This window comes from Pyrus communis, chromosome 11 (assembly GCF_041283825.1).
Source record: "Pyrus communis isolate YQ-2024b chromosome 11, ASM4128382v1, whole genome shotgun sequence".
In the NCBI taxonomy this organism is placed as follows: Eukaryota; Viridiplantae; Streptophyta; class Magnoliopsida; order Rosales; family Rosaceae; genus Pyrus; species Pyrus communis.
This window is the reverse complement of record NC_142575.1, coordinates 26,862,418-26,884,996: the sequence shown is the minus strand read 5'-3', so window position 1 is coordinate 26,884,996 and position 22,579 is coordinate 26,862,418. Positions and strand designations below refer to the sequence as shown.

Sequence of the window (22,579 nt, the reverse complement as noted above, 5' to 3'; positions counted from 1 at the left end):
GGGTGTTTGAAAAGGGCGACGGCGGAAACCTGTTATTGGTGACATATTTTGGAGCAATTTGTGTCTAGTTTCTGAAGTTGTTTTGCAATTAATTTCATCGAATGATTTTTTTAGCATGTGAGCAACTTAACTAAACCACGTCTAGTCCTGAATCAGTTTGATAGAAATTTAGAAGAGAATTTCTTGTCTAGTTTCCAAAGTTGAATGTGGAAATAGACAATTAAGTCCCTTGTCTGTTCTTCAGTTTTGAAATTATTCCGTTTCATGACCTTCGAGTGTTTATTAACACGTTTATACATATAACGAAATCCATAATCTAATACATGAAATCATATCAGCTGACTTCTCTGATTCCGAGTAGCATGTGATAAATAGTACAAAGCACATTACTGTCAAAGTAAACTCATCAAAATGAACATGGGTGGTAGAACAAGGAGCAACCTAAAGCTAAAACAAAAGGAGGGATGAGTTTAATTAGGGTTTGGCATTGTGCATGAAATCAACACAGGTGCGGCAATTGCAGTCCGAGTAGCGGCAGTTGAGGCACCCTAAACACACGCAGGAAGTGCAACCCTGGCATGTGGAAGCACGAGGACATCCCCTGCCGCTCTTCCGACTTTCACGCTCTTCCTCATCACTACACTTTATTTTTTATCATGCAACAACAACAAAAATGACCTTTTTTTAATCTCCAAAATACACAATACATTGAACTGAATGTTCATTTCATTTCAAGATAGTTGTGAACTCGTTAACGAAATCCTAATACTCCGATATGAAAACATGATCAATGGTTCAGACTTACAAAAAATGACATTTACTAGTACAATGAATCACCAAGTTTTTCTAGGTAGTAGACATGAAATAATAAAAATGAAGTGCATAAAAATTAAAATGGAGAAAGAGGATAGAGACTCACATGTCATAGGGGTGGTCAGCACATTTCCATCTTCTATTCCTTGAGGCATTATGGAAGGCTCTGCACTCTTCTTTAGTCCGCAGGCGAAACCTGCGTTCTTTCTTGCACTTGAAGCAGCGCAGCAGTTCATCCCTGTGAAGGTTCCACCGCCGCCGAATAGTAGAACCTAACTGGCCTTCGTTTGAGGCATGCCTGTAAAACTTCATCAGCCCAGTTTTCCAGAGTGGCACTTTCTGACCATCTTCGTCCATCGTAACCCAGATGTTGCTCTTCCATTTTCTGGGCCCCCTTCTTTAGAATGCTTCTCGAATTCATCGGGTGTCAATTTCCCCCCTCTCTTGTAAGACCCCCACTGCGTTAATTGCACGTAAAAGCTTGCTTAGTTCTCAAGAAATTAGCCAACAATGTATTGTGTATCAAAGTTAGCCTCATGCATGCAGGTGTGTATGTATGTGCAACGTACTTATTTTTCGATCAGTTTGTGCTTCTCTCAGTCGACGGGCAGGATGAAGCGTAGACTAATCGAGAAAATGCAGATCCTGTTGTGCTAGGATAGCACCAAAATCTTTTGGAACCAACTCAAGCTAGCCCACAGGAAATTTATCAAATGAAAATGCAAGAACAAAATATTAAAGACACAAAGATTTTAACGAGGTTCCTCCACAGTCAGTGTAACTGGAGTACGTCCTCGGAGCAGTAGGAGCTCACCCAATAATCCACTATCAACCAAATGGGAGTTTACAAAGTGTTGGTGATCTCACAACCCAAAAGCCCAATACACCCAATAACTCTCACACACCAAAGAAACAAATAGAGAAAGAAATATAATGAATAATTTCTTCTCTATACATATAGCTCAAAGCTATTACAACAACAACTACTTTGGTGGATGATTACTAACCGAAGAGAGGAGCTCTTTTCAAATGGGGGATGTGGCACCCCTTGTTCTCTGCCCTCTTTCTCTCTGCAAAACTCTCTGCAAATCTCCCTTCTCTCTTGTTTCCACACAACCGAATGGAAAAGCAACCAAACCCTTTATTATGAAAAAACCAAAACTCACGGGTGTTGTTTCAAAACCTTTTTCAAAAGCAACCAAACATTTCCCTTATTTTCCTCCCCAAAACAAGGAATGTGTTTCCACCTTTGGATTGTTTAATCACCTAAAGTTTTCTTGGACATTTGTCCACTTGGCCAATTATTCAACAATCTCCACCTTGGCCAAGTTTCGAAAAACGCCATGATAAGCCAAACAACACAATTAACACACAACATCACTCCCAATCACTAGCAAGAGAACAACTCATGCCGAGCCAAATCTCCAAAACTCCTACTGCTCAACGCCTTCTTTATATAGGCAAAATGTGAGCCAAGTTCAAGCAATGAACAAACTTGGCTACACCAACAACCTTAGTCAACATATCAGCGGGGTTGTCTTTAGTTGGAATCTTCTGGAGAATGATTTCTCCTTCACCAACAACTTCACGAACAAAGTGATAACGCACATCTATGTGCTTGGTCCTCGCATGATGAACCTGATACTTAGCCAAATAAATGGCACTCTGACTATCACAATGCACCTCCACCTGCTTCTGATCAACCCCCAAATCTCTAATCAGTCCATGTATCCAAATGGCCTCCTTTATAGCTTCAGCAACTGCCATATATTCAGCCTCTGTAGTAGACGAGGCAACAGACGACTGCAAAATGGACCTCCAACAAACTGGCCCTTTAGCCATAGTAAACACATAGCCTGTAGTAGACTTCCTTCCATCCAGATCACCTGCATAATCTGAATCAACATAACCAACAGCAAAATGACCAATACCAGAGTCATCCCTCTCAAAGCATAAACCAACATCTCGAGTACCATGGAGATACCTCAATATCCACTTAGCTGCATTCCAATGCTCTTTACCAGGATTATGCATATACCGACTCACCATGCCAACTGCATGAGCAATATCCGGTCTAGAGCATACCATTGCATACATCAAACTACCAACCAAATTTGCATATGGTATATTTTTCATTTGTAGCTTCTCTTGATCAGTTTTAGGACATTGTAGCGAACTCAATTTAAAATGAGGAGCCAAAGGGGTACTAACCGGTTTAGTTGAATCATGAACTCCAAACTTCCGAATCAACTTCTCAAGGTATTGTCTTTGATTCAAGCATACCAAACCTTTCTCTCTGTCTCTAGTGATCTCCATGCCAAGGATCTTCTTTGCTTCACCAAGATCCTTCATCTCAAACTCATTCTTCATTTGCTTCTTCAATTTCTCAATCTCTTCGACATTCTTTGAGGCAATCAACATATCATCAACATATATCAATAAATAAATGAAAGACCCATCTTGCAACTTCTTGAAGTACACACAATGATCATATTGACTTCTAGAATAATTTTGGCCTCTCATAAATTTATCAAACCTCAAATACCATTGTCTTGGAGATTGCTTCAAGCCATAAAGTGATTTCTTCAACTTGCAAAACAAATTTTCTTTCCCTTTCACCATATACCCATCCGGTTGACACATATAGATCTCTTCATTCAAATCACCATGTAGGAAAGCCGTTTTCACATCGAGTTGCACAAGTTCAAGATCATATTGTGCAACAAGAGCTAACATAATGCGAATTGAGGAGTGCTTCACAACTGGAGAAAAGATTTCATTGTAGTCAATGCCCTCCTTTTGTGCATACCCTTTAGCAACTAATCTTGCTTTGAATCTGACATTGCTTTTCTCAGCAACATCTTCCTTCTTGGCATACACCCATTTGCAACCAATAGCTTTCTTACCCTTAGGCAATTTAGCTAACTCCCAAGTCTTGTTTTTCATGAGAGAATTCATCTCGTCGCCCATGGCATTGCACCACTTCTCCTTTTCCTCACTCTCAATGGCTTCCTCAAAATTGGATGGAATCTCATCAGTGATAATAGGAAGAGCAAAAGCAACATAGTCACTATACCGAGCTGGCTTGGTAATTTGTCTTTTTCCTCTGTTCTTGGCAATAGACTCTTGAGGTGAAACTTGCTCTTCAACTTGAATAGAATCTTCAAGTTCAACTTCTTCAACATCCTCATGGTCTCCCACTTCTTCACTTATAGTGGCTTCGACATCAGCGGAAATAGGATTTGAAGTACTAGAGGCAACTTTCTCAAGCTCCACCTGTTGGACATCTTTCACATTCTTTTCAGAGTCTCTGAACATATTTTCTTCATCAAATGTCACATCTCTGCTGATTACAAGTTTCTTCATCTCCGGGCACCATAACCTGTAACCTTTGACACCACTACTAAAACCAAGAAAGATAGCCTTTTTGGCTCTAGGATCAAGTTTATTTTCAGTTACATGAAAATAAGCAGGTGAACCAAAAATACGAATATAATCATAATCAGTAGAAGGTTTTCCAATCCATACCTCCATTGGTGTCTTACCCTGAATAGCAGCTGAGGGTAATCGGTTGATGATGTGACATGCATAAGTAACTGCCTCTGCCCAAAATGACTTGCTCAAACCCGACTGAGACAACATGCATCTAACCTTCTCAAGCAAGGTTCGATTCAATCTTTCTGCAACTCCATTTTGTTGTGGAGTTCCCCGGACACTAAAATGTCTTACAATCCCTTCTTCTTTGCAAACTTTAAAGAAAGGGTCGGATGTGTATTCACCACCATTATCCGATCTCAAAATCTTAATCTTTCTCCCAGTCTGGTTCTCAACCATTTTCTTCCAACCCAAGAAAATGCTCAACACCTCACTCTTGTGCTTCATAGTGTAGACCCAAGACCTTCTTGAATAATCATCAACAAAGGTCACGAACCAATGTCTACCACTCAAAGAGGGAGTCTTTGTAGGACCCCAAACATCCGAATGCACATAATCAAGAATGCCCTTCGTCTGATGTACAGCAGTACCAAACTTCACTCTAGTTTGCTTCCCCAAGACACAATGCTCACAGAAATCAAGTTTACAAGTCGTGGCACCTTTTAGAAGACCTTGTTTCACAAGCCCTTGTAGAGCTTTCTCACCGGCATGGCCTAATCTCATATGCCACAATCTAGTAGTATCAGAATCGGATGTGCCCATATTTTCTGAGACTACAGATGCTTCACCTGTCACAGTGCTTCCTTGCAATAAATACAAATGGCCATATCGAGGAGCTTTCATCACAACAAGTGCACCATAAGTCACCTTCAATGTCTGCCCATCTGAATGAAACCTGAAGCCCTTGGCTTCCAAAGTTCCCAAAGAAATAAGATTTTTCTTCAAATTCGGTACATACCGAACACCTGTCAACTCTTTAACCATGCCATCATGCAACTTCAAACGAACTGTACCAATCCCTTTTGTTGTGCAAGGATTGTCATCTCCCATGAACACAACACCGCCATCAAACTCTTTCAAGCTTGAAAACCAATCCTTGTGAGGAGTCATATGATGAGTACAACCCGTATCCAACACCCACTTAGTAGCACAATCAAATGATGAGGAAGTGGTTAAAGCAAAATCAGAAAAATCTGTTTCAACCTCAGCAACATTAGCTTCAGAACTTTCTTTGCCTTTGGTCTTCAATCTAGGACAATCTTTCTTCCAATGGCCCTTATTACGACAAAAGGCACATTCATCCCTTTCCAAAGGTTTTCTACCTTTAGAGTTTCCTCTAGGTCGAGACTGTGATTTTTTCCTGCTAGAAGAGGATCTCCTCTCCGATGATCTACCTCTAACAAATAAAGCTTCAGAGGTACTATCATGATTTTTATCTCTATGCCTCATTTCATAATTCATCAAGGCATTTGACACATCTTCAAATTTCACAGTTTCTTTACCATGCATAATAGTGGTAACAAAATGCTCATAAGAGTCCGGCAAGGAATTCAACAATATTAAGGCCTTATCTTCATCCTTAATATCCTCATCTAAATTTAACAAGTCGGCAATCAACTTATTAAAAGCATCAAGGTGTCTAATCATTTTTGTACCTTCTTTGTATTGGAAGCGGTAGAGCTTTTTCTTCAAGTGTAGCCGGTTCTCTGCACTCTTCGTCATATACTTGTCTTCCAATTTTTGCCACAACACACTTGCCAAAGTCTCCCGCATCACAAAATACTTCTGAGTTTTTGCAAGGCACAACCGAATTGAAGAGCAAGCCCACAAATTTAATTTCTCCCATTCCAGTTTCGACATAGCTTCAGGCTTCTCTCCCAAGGCGGCAAGAAGATCTTGTTGAGCCAACACATCTTTAACCTCACATTGCCACATCCCGAAGTTGTTTGTGCCATCAAACTTTTCCACTTCGAACTTTGCATTTTGCACCGTAGTTCTTGCAAACCCGGAGCTGCTTCTAAAAGGATTCTCATCTTGCCCGTCTGACATCTTTGGCAACTAGACAGTACCCAAGAGCAACCAGTGCTCTGATACCAATTGTTGTGCTAGGATAGCACCAAAATCTTTTGGAACCAACTCAAGCTAGCCCACAGGAAATTTATCAAATGAAAATGCAAGAACAAAATATTAAAGACACAAAGATTTTAACGAGGTTCCTCCACAGTCAGTGTAACTGGAGTACGTCCTCGGAGCAGTAGGAGCTCACCCAATAATCCACTATCAACCAAATGGGAGTTTACAAAGTGTTGGTGATCTCACAACCCAAAAGCCCAATACACCCAATAACTCTCACACCAAAGAAACAAATAGAGAAAGAAATATAATGAATAATTTCTTCTCTATACATATAGCTCAAAGCTATTACAACAACAACTACTTTGGTGGATGATTACTAACCGAAGAGAGGAGCTCTTTTCAAATGGGGGATGTGGCACCCCTTGTTCTCTGCCCTCTTTCTCTCTGCAAATCTCCCTTCTCTCTTGTTTCCACACAACCGAATGGAAAAGCAACCAAACCCTTTATTATGAAAAAACCAAAACTCACGGGTGTTGTTTCAAAACCTTTTTCAAAAGCAACCAAACATTTCCCTTATTTTCCTCCCCAAAACAAGGAATGTGTTTCCACCTTTGGATTGTTTAATCACGTAAAGTTTTCTTGGACATTTGTCCACTTGGCCAATTATTCAACAGATCCATGGTTTCAAACAAGTACCTCTCCGATACCATATAAGGTAATTAGATAAATTAGAGTGAGCACCTTCGTTGCAAGATGTTGAGAGGCATTGGCAAGTAATTGAAAATTGCCCTGTGGAGGAAATTCTCAGCTTTCCTACAGAGTCGCCGTATTTCTTGCTCGTACAGCCACAAACGACTTCGATGTAATTTGGACCTCGCTCAAGTCCATAGAAGTTCTCGACTGGTTTAATATCTTCGTCGGTGAACATGATCTCTCGATTTTCATTTCTGATCTCGATAGCCCTTGCAGCTGCAGATGAATTACTAGATGTCGTTGCACCTGTGACTCAAAAAAATAAAAGCACCAGTACGATGAAAATAATTAGAAGAGATGATCTGGATCAATATGCATCGAAAATTAATCAACGAAAACTTGTTAGAAATAGCACGACAAGAAGTGAGAATTTTTATCGCAGTGTTTTTGTGTTTGAAACCTTGTTATGTCGTAATGAAGCCGAAATGCACTCATCATTGACGCCTAAACAACCATGCAGAGGTAGAAAAACGTGGAAATGATGAGAGAGAGAGGGTGGGGGTGGCTAAGGTGCATACATGTTAACAATTCCGGAAAATAATTTTCACACGCTATTCTCTCTCTACACCCTTTCTGAATTTTTTGACCATGAAATTGAATAAAAGCAAAGGAGAGCTAAAAAACATATAAACTAACAGACGTGGGGGGCAGAAGTATAAGATTTTTCTAAAAATTAGGTGTGTAAATACCATTTTCCTTGAAAGGTTGTATAGACAATATCCGTGTTTCCTCAATGTCACTTATGTATTTTTTGATGAATGATTGTGCCTATCAATTAACATAAACATGAACTGTGAAGTCTAAACAAAAGCAGTTTGAGAAAACTAAAAGAAATAAAAGCAAATTAAGGACGATTGATTAGGATTAGGACGATTTTATATATGTCCTTCGAATTATACTATGAACATGGATGCCGTATATTTTCTACCAATTGATGGTGTATATAAGAGGTGTACTTAAAAATAAAACAAAACTTATATAGCCAAATAGAGGCATGTTTTGAAGCATTGACGTAACCAGGATTTTCAAATAATAGGGTCATAATACCAATAAAAAAAGCTATCATTTCATTAAGCATCTAGTAGGCATCTTCTAATTCCTGTCAACATATGCCGAAGGTTTATGCCGACATACGTCAACATTTGTAGAGGCTTGTAAACAGTGGATGCAGGATACTGTGCAGTAATTGAAGATTGTCAAGGCATTTCAACTAAAGTACTTTTTACAAGAAAATAGAAAATGAAGACAAGTATGATAGAAGAAAATAAAAGTAGGAGGAGAAGGTTGTAATTTAGTTTCCTTAGCTGTTTATAGCGGTCAAATATAATATACAAACAAATATACATGGGGTTTTTGAAGTTGTTGGGATCAAGGACAACCAATGACCTCATGTTGGCTCCGCCATTGTTTTGAAGTGCACATAAAACTTGAGTAGTTCTGCGGATCTACGCAAAAATACTAGTAGGGGAAAAAAAATCTATCAAGAGAAGCTCACTCAAAATGAACTTTTAGTTATTAATCTATCAGGAGAAGCTCACTCAAAATGAACTTTTAGTTATTAATCTATCAGGAGAAGCTCACTCAAAATGAACTTTTAGTTATTCCATTCAAACATAATAAAATATAGGTCAAATCGGACAAATGGTTCCTGTGATCTTAAGGTATTCGGAACATAGCCTATATTGTAAAAAAATTCGGATTTAAACTAATGTTGTATAGTCCATTAGCAAATTTAGTCAAAAGTATTAGTTCCGTTAAGTGTCCGTTAAATACATGGATAGAATTGTATTTTCACAAAACCTTCTTCCTCATGCTTTCTCTGGAATGTGTATTTTTACAAAACCATGTCTGAGATCAACCTCATCACTGATCTCGATGCCATCCCACTAAGAGCCCTAAATACAACAAATGCAGCCATTTCTTTTTCTGAGTCTTACCCACTTCAACTTTCCCGCTCTCTTAACCATATATGAAATATAATTAATCTCTCTCTCTCTCTCTCTCTCTCTCTCTCTCTCTCTCTCTCTAGTTGTCATCCCTCTGTTCATCTTTTCAGGATGCATTAAATTTGCATCATAGTTTGTTTATCTCTTTTTTTTTTTTCCAGAAAGAAAAAAAAAGATGAATACCAGAGTACGCACTAATCTTCAGATCATGAAAGCTGCTGCTGCTATGAACCATGATATTAATAAAGTAAGTTGCTTTTCTTTTTTCATTTTTGGGTTGTAATTCTTCTTCTTTCTTTAAAGCTGAGAGGTCGTATCATTGACAAATTTCGAGGCCAGTGTGTTTGTTTCTCGAGAAAAAAGTAAAAAGAAAATTCTGGGTTCTCTTCTTGTTGGGTTGTTACCATTCAATGGGAATACCTGATCATTCACTACTAAGATCAAATAGACAAATTAGGTACTCGCGGGTTTTGTCTGGCGAGTTTGATATGCCCAGTAACGACAGCAAGATGTGTTGCGAATGCAATACAAACACCACCAGTATTGGTCCTAGGTATCCCTGCCAAAGTTGTAGCAGATGGATTTGTGGAAAGTGTATTCAGGGCTCTGAGTGGGATGGCATCGAGATCAGTGATGAGGTTGATCTCAGACATGGTTTTGTGAAAATACACATTCCAGAGAAAGCATGAGGAAGAAGGTTTTGTGAAAATACAATTATATCCATGTATTTAACGGATTCTTAACAGAACTAATACCTTTGGATTAAATTTACTAATAGGCTATATTGCATGGATTTAAATCTAAATTTTTTTACCACATAGGCTATGTTCCAAATACCTTAGGATCACAAGGATCATTTTTCTGATTTGGCCTAAAATATAAAGTGATTTGACTATATTTAAGTGCATTTACTGAAAAGTACGCTCCAAAATAAACCCTTTACTATTGAAAGGAGCATTGTAAACTGTGATTGGTAAAATGCATTTGATTTATCATAAGTTCTAATCATATTGGACGACGACAGTTATTGAATAAAATAAAATAAAAAAAGAAAAGAAAAGTCAAATGATAATCAATTAATATGTACTAGTTTTGAATTATTTGGGTTCGGTACGAAAAAGACACAAGGTTTTGGGAAAGTTAACATTAAAATATAGACAAAAAATAAAACTAAATGATATACAATAGTGGTTAGGAAAATCGATCAATTAATTCTGTTCTTAACAAGAGTTGATATAAATTCATAAACCTCATTAAAGCTCTTAGATCTCATCCAAATCTTATAAATAAATTGGAAACGAAAAAAAAAAAAAAATTGGTCAAGTTCAAAGGCGTGTACATCAAAAGACGGCCATGGATCAACAAATATGTGATTTATTACACTTTTTTTCTTTTCATACACATCTTAGTCTATTTTTTACTACTGGATTGAATGAATAAAATAATTAATGAACATGCATAAATATGAGAGTTCAGAAAAAGAGAATGGGTGTATAAAAATCTTCCCTTAACATATCATTGCAGATTACATATCTAATTAGACATGCATGACATTTGATCTTCATGAATGATTCCAAACAATATACACAAGAAAATCTTGAATAGATCAGAGTTACCTCGGCCCATTTTGAGCAGATAAATCTGATATCTGACCTTCTTCAAGGTTTTTTGGGTGCTTATGTAAAATTTTTGTCTTTTCTCACTCTAAATCTCGCTCACTGGTTGATTCTCAAGAGCTAAATACATGAATGGAGATAAGAACTAGGGCCCCTTTCACATATATAGAATTATAATTAAATTCAAATTTATGAATAAAACGCAAGACTGGCCAATATCTGCTCTCACGGATAGAATAGTACAACAAATTTACACATTTTCCAAAATGTGCATTAATGGACAAATGAAAAGAGAATTCACTCGTCTACTTCGCACTAAACGATACACTTGATATGCGGCTAAGTTATATGCATGCTAATTAAATCTAAAGAAAATGAGAAATTTGATAAAGAAATAAAAATTGAAAATCTCCCAGTCATTTCTCATCACGTGTGACTTTTACTTAGTAGTACTATGTGTGATTGAGCACTTCTAATTAAAATTCGAATATAATTGCAAACATAGAATACTAAGCAAGAAATAACATGGTAATCAATGCCAAAGAAGAATTTCAAAGTAAGAAGAAAAAAAAAATAGTCATTGACCAACTTGAAAAATGCAAAGAAAATATGTCAGTACCTAACATACTAGGTTGACCGTCCAAAGTAAAATAAAGAAGTGTTACCTTATCAGATTTTAGCACGAGCACCAAGTGCTGAAATATGGACAAAGGTTACACGATTTTATATATGTAAAAGAATTGTTTCCTATGTTCCATAATTTCGATTTTGTTATTGTCACCTAGTAACTATTATTTTACGGTATTTTTATCACAAATGGTCTCTGAAATTGACCATCACCATCAAGATGATCCCTGAAATTGAAAATCAATCAATGTAATCCCTGAAAATAGGTGTCGCAAATCAATGTGGCCATTCCGTCGCAATTTTGTTAAAAATTTGTTAAGTGATGATGTGGCAAATAAATGGACCCCATAAGTTCTTTTTTTCTCACAAATGGTCCTTGAAATTGACCCATGACATCAAAATGGTCTATGAAATTGACCCGCGACTTCAAAATGGTCCCTAAAATTGAAAATTGAAAATTGATCAATGTAGTCCCTCAAGTAAGTATCTCAAATCAAGGTCTTCTATCACAATTCTGGCAAAATTTCTATTATGTGATGATGTGACACATAAATGGGTCACAAAGTCTAATTAAATTTAAAAAAAAATTACAAACAGGCTTAATAATTTAATAGTTAATAAAAAAATTGTCAACCCAAAAACCCAGTCCTACAATCACCTCCGATCTCAGTCCACATTTCTACATCCCGTTCGCTCTCTATTCTCTAAACAAATCTCAATACACTCATCTTTACACACTTCAATGTTTTTCACCTAATTGAACCTGGATCGAGATCACCATTGGTGACGGCTTGGCCCATTGGCAACGATTTCTGGGACATCATCGTTAACATTTAGGCGATCAGCACTCTCACAACCTTAATCTTGGAGAGCTTGTTCAGCGCTTTCCTAGTGCTCTAGTGATGCAAAGAATGACGAGGTCTGCCTTGAAATAATAAGGTTATAACCGAGGTGCGTCCATTGTTGATTAAAAACTATTTCCCCACCCCCTGTTAGGCATTGGTTAAGCCTTGTGCCTTTGAGAATTTATGGAATGGAGCTCTCTTCGAAGTAGGCCCTACTATAAGGAAAAAAAAAATTCCATTATGCAAAAAGGTATTTAGACAACTTTTTTAATTAATAATTAAACCCACATCAGCACATAACAATTTTTTTTACAGAATTGTGGCGGAAAGATCATATTGATTTGCAACAATATTTTCATAGATTTCATTGATTGATTTTCAATTTCAGTGACCATATTGATGATGTGGATCAATTTTGAGGGACCATCTTGATGATGTGCGTTAATTTTAGGGACCATTTGTGCTAAAAATTCTTGTTCCTATTACTTAGTAACAAGTGTTATAACTATTACTTGCTACCTATTCATGGTCTGTAGGGAGCGTCTTGTGGATTTAGGGTCAAGCTGAACTTCCTCATACAATCAACACTTTAATATTTTGGCTAATTACACGTTCAAGCAACTAGGCTCAGCTATAACTATTATTTAATAATAAGTATTATAGCTACTACCAATGTTCTAAAAAAGGGCCTAGGCGGTGCCTAGGTGTTGGGTGGTGGTGACCCGATGTGTTTTCTTCTTGCAAATCGATTGGAAAAATCGAATGGCCTTTAGGCGGGTTCTTTTTTTTTTTTTTTTTTTTTTTTTGAAATTAAAAAAAAAATTCCTATCTAAGTCTAAGTGGACATGCTACTTGCAAGTGAAGCTAGTATGGCTCAAGGATAGATTGTGGTGGGTGGTGATGAAGAACTTGAGCCTAGCTCGGGAATTATAGAGACATCGGAGGTAGGTAGTTCCCTAGAGCCTAGGGGGAGTTCTAAAATTGTTGAAGTAAGAGAACTTCATGAAGAAGATTTTATATCGAATGAGGACACGGAAGAAGAAGAAGGAGATGATGAAGAAGTTGAGCTTGAGTCCGACACGGATAGAGTCTTGGAGGGATATGGTGAAGAGGAGTTTGATGCCTAGCTTTGTAACTTTGCAAGTATCTTACATTACCACATTTCCTTATTTTCTTCCTATTTTTCATTTTATATGGTTTTAAATTGTGAACTTGTTGTACATGTGTCATCCTACATTACTCACTATGGTTATATGGCATATATGCTTAATGTTTTTTTAAATTTTGAACTTGTTGGATACTCTTTTTGCATTTTATCATTCTTTTATTATCTTATCCATGGATTTCATACAAGTATAATTTTTTGTAAGTGTCAATATGCACTTATTTACAAAATATACAAGAATTTACCTAAATCCGCCTAGGCTGCCTAGGCACCCGCTAGACCCCGCCTAGCCACCTAGGCGCTAGGCGCTAGCCCGCCACCCGACTAGCGTCTAGCGTTTTTTAGAACCTTGACTACTACTAAGTAACTTCCAAAAAAAAACACATGAGTCAACAATAACTATTATAAGGTATGTCAAACTATTTTACTGCTACCTTGTTATCGTGTTAAATGTTTGAGTTTCTTGCATCTAATGACTGTAATATCATTCTCCTCTAAATTTCAAAAGTAAATCAAACTACTTGGTTTCATAATTTTGATACTAAATTTTGCGTATTTTTGTTACTGTAGTTATCAGCTTGGCTTACTGGAATCGAGATACTTCGTAGCATCTTGGAAATTAGTTTCTTCTCCATTTGGTTCTTTGATTTGGATCGATGCAAGAAATCAGTGAACTTTTAGCTTGAAGAAGGGTACCTTGGAAAGTAGTTAAATATTAACAATTTTGGCCTTTATATTGTGCATTTGGAACACAACATACATTCTTTTTTTTCTTTTTTTTTTTGAAAAGATATGATAGTAGATTTCATTTCAACAAAACATAATCATAGTACATTGGTTTCCATCCATTTCCTAGACACTTGAATGAGATTCCTCAACAAGTAGATCAACAATGATACTTGCAAGGGAATCCAACCATTCACAACAATGACTTAGAGATAAAGCAGTCCTAGCGAGATGGTGAGCGGTAGCATTTGCTTGGTGACGAGTGTGGGAAATAGTAGCTTCAGTGATTGTGGCAAGAAGCTCTTTATAATCCTCTACAATTTGTCTAATGGTGGACAGATTGAGGCAAGGATCCATAAGTGCCTCCACAATCTGAAGAGAGTCAGTTTCAACCAAAAGAGAAGAGAATCCCCTGTCAACTGCCCAAAGCAAACCCGCCCTTACCACCATGGCCTCCAATTGGAGCGGAGAGAAAACATCCTCAAAACTTCCGCAATGCGTTGTCACGAACACCCCGTCACTGCCACGGATAACGGCCCCAGAACCCGCGACCTTTATTTCAGTATTCCTAGAGCCGTCAACGTTCATTTTGGAGGCGTCCCGAGGAAGGTGCAACCCACCTGGGTATGACCTAGGTCCCAATACCGCAATTTGAAGTAACACATACCGACCTTACGAATTACTGCCACCACATAACACACACCTCAGGTGGCTCGACATTCTCCTGCCATAACTTTGTGTTCCTGCACCCCAGTAGATCATAAGGCACATCTCAAAGTTTAATTTGGAAATCAACTCATTTTATAAGGGACATCCCAACAGATCATAAGGCACAAACATGCCTATATGTTGTGGAATATGTTGAAATGACTCACATTAATGAGGCATTTACATACTTTACTTAAATTTTGAAAACTCTACAATTCACTGAACATATTTATACATAAATCGTCGAATGAACTTTGAATACAATGCAATCATGTGCAAGAATGAATGCTGAATTGACAAGTTTCACTAATGATATTAGGAAATTTGGCAGCTTTGCTACTTTTTCTTGCCAAATTACAACTCATTTGTAAAACGTGCACCTCTGTCCTACTTTCGGAGATTCATGAGCTCTGACTGCGATGCAGTGTTTGCCGCCCTCTTCCACCCCCTCTCTAACTCACACTCTTCTCTTTAAAAACCCTATCATAAAATACCAAAACACCCACCCCTCTTCTTTGCATTGAGATCCATTCTAGAAATCGGTGTTGGGAGTAGTGGACTAGAGATCCGGACCATTCAACAGAGAGAGATCTAGACCATTTTAGTTTTTGGGTTGATTAGTGGGATGGGCTAGTAGGGGTCGTATGATTGAAACTGAGTGGTTTGGATTTCTCTAACTCACACTCTTTTCTTCAAAAACCCTATCCTAAAACACTAAAACACCCACCCCTTTTCTTCGCATTGAGATCCACTATGGAAATGGGTGTTGGGAGTTGCAAATGAGAGATCCGGATGTTCAAAAGAGAGAGATCTAGACCGTTTTGGTTTTTGGGATATGTAAAGTGGAGTAGTGAGATGGGCTAGTTGGAGTCGTAAGATTGAAACTAAGTAGTTTTGATTTCTTAATTCGCAGACTCTGAACACAGAATCTTGATCTCTCTTATCCCATTTTGTCTCTAACGCCATCATATCCACTCCATGTCGCACCACCACCACCACCGTGATAACCTTTGCATGAGTGGTTGCGATATGGTTTATTATGATTTGACGGGTCGGACTCGGAGCTTTTCCTTCGGCTTCTACAGAAAAATAAAAATAAAAAAATTAAATGATGACGAAATGCGGTGAAGGTGGATCGAACACCTGACCTTCAGATCTTCAGTCTGACGCTCTCCCAACTGAGCTATCCCCGCTGTTGATGTATCAGAGGATATCATATTTGGATACATAAGATATTGTGTAATCTGAGCTCTATTTCTGCAACCATTAAAGTTCAAAGAGCTCCAACCTCCAAGCCTCCAATCGCTTCCCTCTCTTAGCGCCCAATAATCTCAATCCGACCAGCCAACAAACCAGTTGTGTATTTTCTCATAGCTCTCCAGAAACGCAAGAAAATTTCGCAGCGGAAGAAGCAAGCGTTTTTCCCTGCAACCAAACGGCCACAGTTGACCTGGCTTGACCTTTTAATATGCTTTGTGCTCGGTGTTCGACTATCTCTTTGTCGCCTGATTAAATTTGGGATTCTGGAATTTTTGAAAATTTCAAACAATTAAATTATCGGTCAAGTCATTGAAGTTGCACATCTGAAGGCATCCCCACGGCACCACAATGAGACGGCATTTGTAATAATCAATGGTATCGTCGTCATTGCCGCTACTAGTACCTCTACCGGTGTTGCTGATGTTGTTCATCATGAACGGATCCAACCCAATTCAACATTCCATAGTAAGCAGCTCTAATACGATGGAATCTGTCCATACAATATCGCGATGTTAATACGAATGAATCTCTCCATTCATCAGTATCTAGCTGTAATTTTAGAGTGCCAATAATAATTTTCTTTTTTTAAATTACGTTTTTATGAAATGGGAGTGCAAGATGACAATTTAAACAAAAGAAAACTTTCGAATAAACTTTGTCGTGTTCGTGGAAGATTTTTGATTGTCGCGTTATGTGTTATATTTACATACCAAAACATAAACAAAAATGGCTTTTGGAAAAGAAGAGATAAGATAATAATACAAAGAACACCAATGTGATAATAAAAAGTGCGTAGAAATCATTTTTCAACTACCGTCCACGAGTCACATCTGAAACTGCATGATTGTTGGTCACATATCCGTGGTAAATACCAAAATCGTCAGATTAAGTTGGTGCAGTGCTGAACGTAGAAAAACCAAATCGACACACGAGAAAGTAGAAAAGCCAAATCCAAAGAGAAATTATCTTTTCCCCTCTCACTCAAGCCAAATCCCACCATGAAAAGTTTGAAACCAGAGATTTAAGATACTGGGTCGTTTTGTTCTTAAGAGCTTCCAATCTTTTCAATGGCAACCGTCGCTCGAATCTCCATCAGTTCTTTAGCTTACAGGCTGAGCAGTTTGCACAATGAGATAAGCAAGAAACCCATCAAATGTTTTCCTTTATCGAGGATAAAGATTGGGTTTTTGAAGCAGAGCAAGTTCAGGTTGGAGGCTTATTGGGACAGGGATGGGATTTTGGTGGAAGATGAAGGGTGGAAGAGGAACAAGAACAAGAAAAGGGAGGTCGTGGTGAGGTTGAATCAGGGGTTTGGTGGGTTTAATGGTGGCGGAGGCGGTGGTGGTGGTGGTGGGAAGGATGACGGAGCCACTGCTAGACTTCTGGGTAATTTGGCTGTGGCTATTGGATTGACTTATCTTTCGTTTACTGGGCAGCTTGGCTGGCTTTTGGATGCAATTGTTTCCATTTGGGTACTCTCTCTCTCTCTCTCTCTCTCTAACATTTCTGAAGATTTCTGGGTATGTTACTACTGTTTTGTGTATGTCTAATGAAATTGATGGGTTTTGATATGCAGCTGATTGCAGTGCTTGTACCAATTGTTGGTGTGGGTGCTTTTCTGTGGTGGGCAGGGCGGGATATGGTTCAAGACAGTGTAAGCCAACTTCAACTTTTAAGTTTTCTTCGACTGCGTATCGAATTTCTGTTGTTGGGTTTTGCCGGAAAATCGCAACTCAATTGTTGCTTTAATTTTCATGTTCCCATCTTGATCATTTCCCTCTATGCATTTGCAAACATTGACTAGTAATTCAGGAGAGGGAGCTAATACCTTTTGTTTATATTAGTTTTGTCTGCTAGATATGTTGGTCTTACATAATGTTTTGGCGTGTGTTGGGAGTTAAGTTTCAAACTAGTGATCTTTTAATTTGGGTGATATATGAAGAATGGATGGTTTACCGAAACGCTCTGTGATTTTGGTTCATTAGGAGTTGAGAATATTTGCAGTATTAGATGTCTTGATGTCAAATAACTGTATCGCAGCTGCTTTATAAGTAGATAATTTGGATACATGGTTTGAAGGATTCAAATCGTAATCAGTTCATTCTTCCCTTCGGGAGAAGTATCAGAGGAATGCATGTTACCTGCAGAATAATTGAAAAAAATTTGAGTACTTGAATGATACTTGTTCGTACAAAAATTAGTGAACTCTCCACTCAAATGTTATCGACTCTTAATCAAGTATTTTTCGAGTACCATCCTGAGGGTGATTTTTTTCCAATGGTACGTTTAGATTCTTACTCTGCAGTCTTGTGCCTTGAATGATTTCTTTTCTTTATGTACTTGCAGTGTCCAAACTGTGGAAACGCATTCCAGATTTTCAAGTAAGACCTGTTGAAATCTGTTATAATGTGAAGCTAACTTACGGATACCTATATCGAATTGTTATGCTCTTGTTCTAAGGATTGTTATGAACGAAAGTTGGCCTATCTTGCAGGTCTACTTTAAATGATGATTTGCAGCTGTGCCCCTACTGTAGTCAACCTTTCTCAGGTACATTCTCATATTTTGGTTTCTTGCTTTTCTGAGTTCCAAATCATACTTGCGGCTTTTTGCCTCTTAGCTCTCTGCACTCTGCAGACCTTATACTTACGTTACCATTACTGACTATAGTACATGAGTTTTTTCGTGTTGATGAACCCCTGTTTTCTGAGTAGTCGTCAAAAATTTTGGGTTTATGTTTTTTCGTAGTTCCAAAAATTCCTCATGCTGCTTTATCCTGTCAGTAGAGAAATGCCATTTCACTACCGCGTCGTTACTAGTAGGAATGATTTTGTTTTGGTATTTGATGGGAAAGTAGTGTTGATGTTGCCTCATGTGCGAAGATGTGCTTTAATTTCAGTGGTGGACGACAAGTTCGTAATGGACCCTATAAAATTCTCCAAACAATCTACAACATTTGGGCAGGCATTCAACGACTTCACCCGTTCCACAAGAGGTTATCCCTGAAACCCCTGTCGCCATTTTCTCTTCCCGATCATATGTTGAGAGCCTGCATTTGATGATCGTTAACGTCTGCATTTTTCTTGTCACCATTGCTTTCGTTTTTATCTGCATTAAGGGCGAAGGGTATAAATCGACTCATAAGCATCGATGAATCCATAAATCGTAGGGCTTTTCTATATCAGTGTGTGCGTCCAATCGATATGTTTTCTGAGCGTTGACACTGGTTACAGGGAAGGATTCTTCGAAGGCAGTCGTTGATATCGAAGCAGAAGTAAAAGATGCAGACTGAGGTTGCTTGGAAGAAAAACTACTTATGTTTCGAAATGATTTGGTTACTCGTAGATAATGGAAAATAGCACATATAGAACAGACAACACAATAGTTGTATTTAGAAAGCTTCGAAAGAACATTTTGCGTCGTGCGTTGTATATTATTTAAGGACGTGAATTGTTCATTTTCTGCATGCATTCTTTTGCATTGCCCTTGTGCTTGATGAAGCATACGGAACCGATTGTGTTTGTTCTAAGTTTTCGCAAATTGCTCACTCAACTTTCTTTCATATAAGGCTATGAGACAAATTTTTGCCCATTCATTGTTATGAGGTGCGGAGGAGGATTCAAACTTGGGTGCGTCGGGAGGAACATATCCACCATAAGCAAAACCAACGGGTGATAAAGTGAACAGGCACCGTGTAGTTACAAAGTTGCCATGTACAACAGAAACTGCCTAAAAATGTACGGTGTCTTGTAACATCAGAAAGCGCATCCTCATTGTATATTATTCCGACGCCAAAACACGGTTTATTTATTTGCACATATATTCAGGTCCCCCGAAAGTTAGTGTGGCCGTTCTTCAACTCTCTGCAAGAAAAAGGAAGCAGATAAGGAAGACTTCATCAAGTGCACACTTATTTCAAAGTTTCAAAAATATGCAAGTCATCCAACAAGAGCTACAAGTAATCAAATACTTTGATGAACAAAAGAAAACACCTCTAGCAGGTGAAAACACCAAATAGAGCTTCCTACATTGCATTCATACTATAACTTATAATGCAAGGGTTGAGAATTGACGGTTCAGATGCGACCCCAAGACACTAAATACTGGATACAACCACATAATAGAGTATGAGAAAGCACTTAACACATTGATTATTTAGTTTCATGAGATCATGACATGAAAATGAAATAGACATAATACCTCGTCCTTTTTGTCCTCTTTGCCCTTTGTGAAGAGCTTGTAACCCCCATATATAACCGCCCCCCATCCAGCTAAAGAGACGAGCACAAACTGTAAGGGACCAAAAAGAAAAAGCCAGGTGAAGCAAAGCGAATTTTGACTATCATGAACAATAAGTTTGCGCTCGCATGCAACATTGTTGAAAGCAATCCACTTATTTTGGTGTGAGGACTTAACCAGATCATTTTGTCTCGTTTTACCGAGTAATTCAACAGACAACTTAACGACATCCCCCAGCATATCTCCTCCTCTCCCACATTATCATATGGACTAGAGCCTCAATATACACCCTGAATAATAGTAGCATTCAAACTTTCTCACAGACATACCACCTTTTCGGAGTGGAATCTAGGACCACTGCATAGTGCAGACATAGCACCGGTAATTCGTTCCTCAACATCACAAAGGGACTGAGAGCTGTCCATTCCGGATTTCTATTTCACCCTGCGGGTGCAACTTTTTGATTGACGATAAAAACACATATAACCGCGAGCCATCCATTGATTATAAACTTTGACAAATTAAACATGGAGTTTTGACTTCGCATAGATCTTCCTCGGAACATAATAAGCACAACTAAGGGGCTAGAGAATGCGCGTAACGTGACCACAAGAATGATCATGCCAAAACAAGACATTTCTCAAGTAAATAAGTAATCGATGGTCTCAACAGCGAACCGCAACAAAACCATTAAGGACAAGACACAACAGATGGAACACGTAAGGGTAAAAATAACATGATATAAAACTCACATGTTCTTCCTTCCATTTAGATGGGTGCATTGGGTCCTCCCAAAAGTTCACCTTCGGAGGTCCATGATGATCTGCAACACGGTCAAAACAAGTACAATAGCAAGTAAACAATTCACTGATACAAATAGTGGACCGGATAATTTAGATTTTCCAAAAACTTTCATGACATGGGCACTGGCTTAAAGTTGATAACCCCATCGCTTTTTCTCAAACAATTCATACAGATTTTCCCAAACAATTCATACATATTTTCTCACACTTTCTGAGCAACCAAACGCAAACGAGTAAAGGAAAAAGATTAAACGGGGAGCTATTTATGAAACGAAAAGAGGTCAATCAAAGGCGAATGAATTACCGCCGCCGCCGGCTAGACCGCGCCGATGGACGAGGGAAGCAGGTTTTGCGGTGGATGCCGACTTGGGAGAGGAAAGCCGCGCCATATTCGCTGCTCGACGGGCCGTCGCTGTCCATGCCGCCATTGTTCGGTGGTCTGATCTCTCTACGCAAGGTTGTCAGCTCGGAGCGAATATGTGGAAGTCCAGAGAAGCTACACGAGGGTGAAAGAACAATGTAGAAGAAACCTGGGCGCAAATAGAAAGAAAATTGTCTGAATTTCCATAAATACCCTTCTATGTTTTTTTGTTTGCTCTTTCTACGAGGACTTCCCCATTGCACGGTTACGGCCGTCCCTAATTTTGTTGTATTATATTTCCCAATTTGTGAAATACAAAAATACTCCGAGAAGGGCACGTGGAAATCGTACGTGGACATTTGAGAGTATTTCATATTTTGTTCCGTTTCTTCTCATATTTAGGAGTGCTCGTTAATACAAACGTGTGAATGCAAAGTAGAATAGAATTTGAAACCAAAGGAAGATGATTAATGTTAATCATACTATCATTTTATATTATATTTATATATCATCTTAGATGGTATCTGATGTGGACAGCCACATTATTTAAAAAATTTGCAAAATCCAAGAAAAATAAGGAGAAAGATTCTTCGTACACCACAATCATCATTTAATTAATTAGTTTTTCTTAATTATTAATTTATTAAATAATGAACTAAATTTAAAAATCTAATTAATTCAAATGATATGACTATCCACATCAAATGACACATACGATAGTATAAAAATACGGTACAAAAATATGGTATGAACAACACTACTCAAGGAACATTTTACAAAACTCAGATATTTTAGCAAATCCAATTTATTTTATTTTATTTTTTATTTGCGTGCACTAGACCACTATCTCCCTTCCATTGTACATGAGGATATGCTTCATACGAGTGAGATTCGAAGCTAATAACCACTGTTTCTTTTCCAGTGACTTTTGTAGAACACGGCCAGGCCATTCCGACCTCAATCTCGTTGAATTGGATGAGTTTGTGGTCACAAATTGACCCACCATCATCCTTAGGCTGAGATTCGAGCATTTCATGCTCGTAACTACGCGGATTCGAACCTTGAATTTCAACCTTGGAGCCAGGCGAATTCGAAACCTTGAATTACAAGTTGTGACTTCTTCGTTCGGTTTCACGGTTTTTTTGCCACCTTTAGGCCAAACCGAGGTGAGATTTGAATTCTGCACCCTTAAATTAGTGTAATAAA

At 38.2% G+C, this 22,579-nt stretch overlaps 2 protein-coding genes, 1 non-coding gene and 1 pseudogene across 4 annotated transcripts; 1 reads left to right on the top strand and 3 right to left on the bottom strand.

The window, feature by feature from the left end:
• Window positions 1-430: 430 nt before the first annotated feature.
• Window positions 431-9,258, bottom strand: LOC137741901 (protein ULTRAPETALA 2-like; annotated as a pseudogene).
• A 6,572-nt stretch (window positions 9,259-15,830) lies between these two features.
• Window positions 15,831-15,903, bottom strand: TRNAF-GAA (transfer RNA phenylalanine (anticodon GAA)). Its single transcript has one exon. It is a non-coding gene; the product is annotated as a tRNA-Phe (tRNA).
• Window positions 15,904-16,852: 949 nt separating this feature from the next.
• Window positions 16,853-19,812, top strand: LOC137742761 (uncharacterized). 2 transcript variants are annotated; one of them, XM_088680487.1, is made up of 6 exons: window positions 16,853-17,442; window positions 17,547-17,624; window positions 18,317-18,351; window positions 18,465-18,520; window positions 18,870-18,965; window positions 19,539-19,812. In XM_088680487.1, the coding sequence occupies exons 1-6, from the start codon at window positions 17,038-17,040 to the stop codon at window positions 19,643-19,645; spliced, it is 777 nt and encodes a 258-aa protein (XP_088536613.1). In that variant the 5' UTR covers window positions 16,853-17,037; the 3' UTR covers window positions 19,646-19,812. The 2 variants fall into 2 exon arrangements, with proteins under 2 accessions (XP_088536613.1, XP_068338809.2); XM_068482708.2 differs by lacking the exon at window positions 19,539-19,812 and adding an exon at window positions 19,204-19,517.
• On the bottom strand, window positions 19,629-21,580 carry LOC137742845 (uncharacterized). The gene is made up of 4 exons (XM_088680488.1): window positions 21,317-21,580; window positions 20,962-21,032; window positions 20,171-20,260; window positions 19,629-19,833 (listed from the first exon to the last, which is right to left on the bottom strand). Exons 1-4 carry the CDS (start codon window positions 21,438-21,440, stop codon window positions 19,810-19,812), a joined length of 309 nt encoding a protein of 102 aa, XP_088536614.1. The 5' UTR covers window positions 21,441-21,580; the 3' UTR covers window positions 19,629-19,809.
• Window positions 21,581-22,579: the final 999 nt, after the last annotated feature.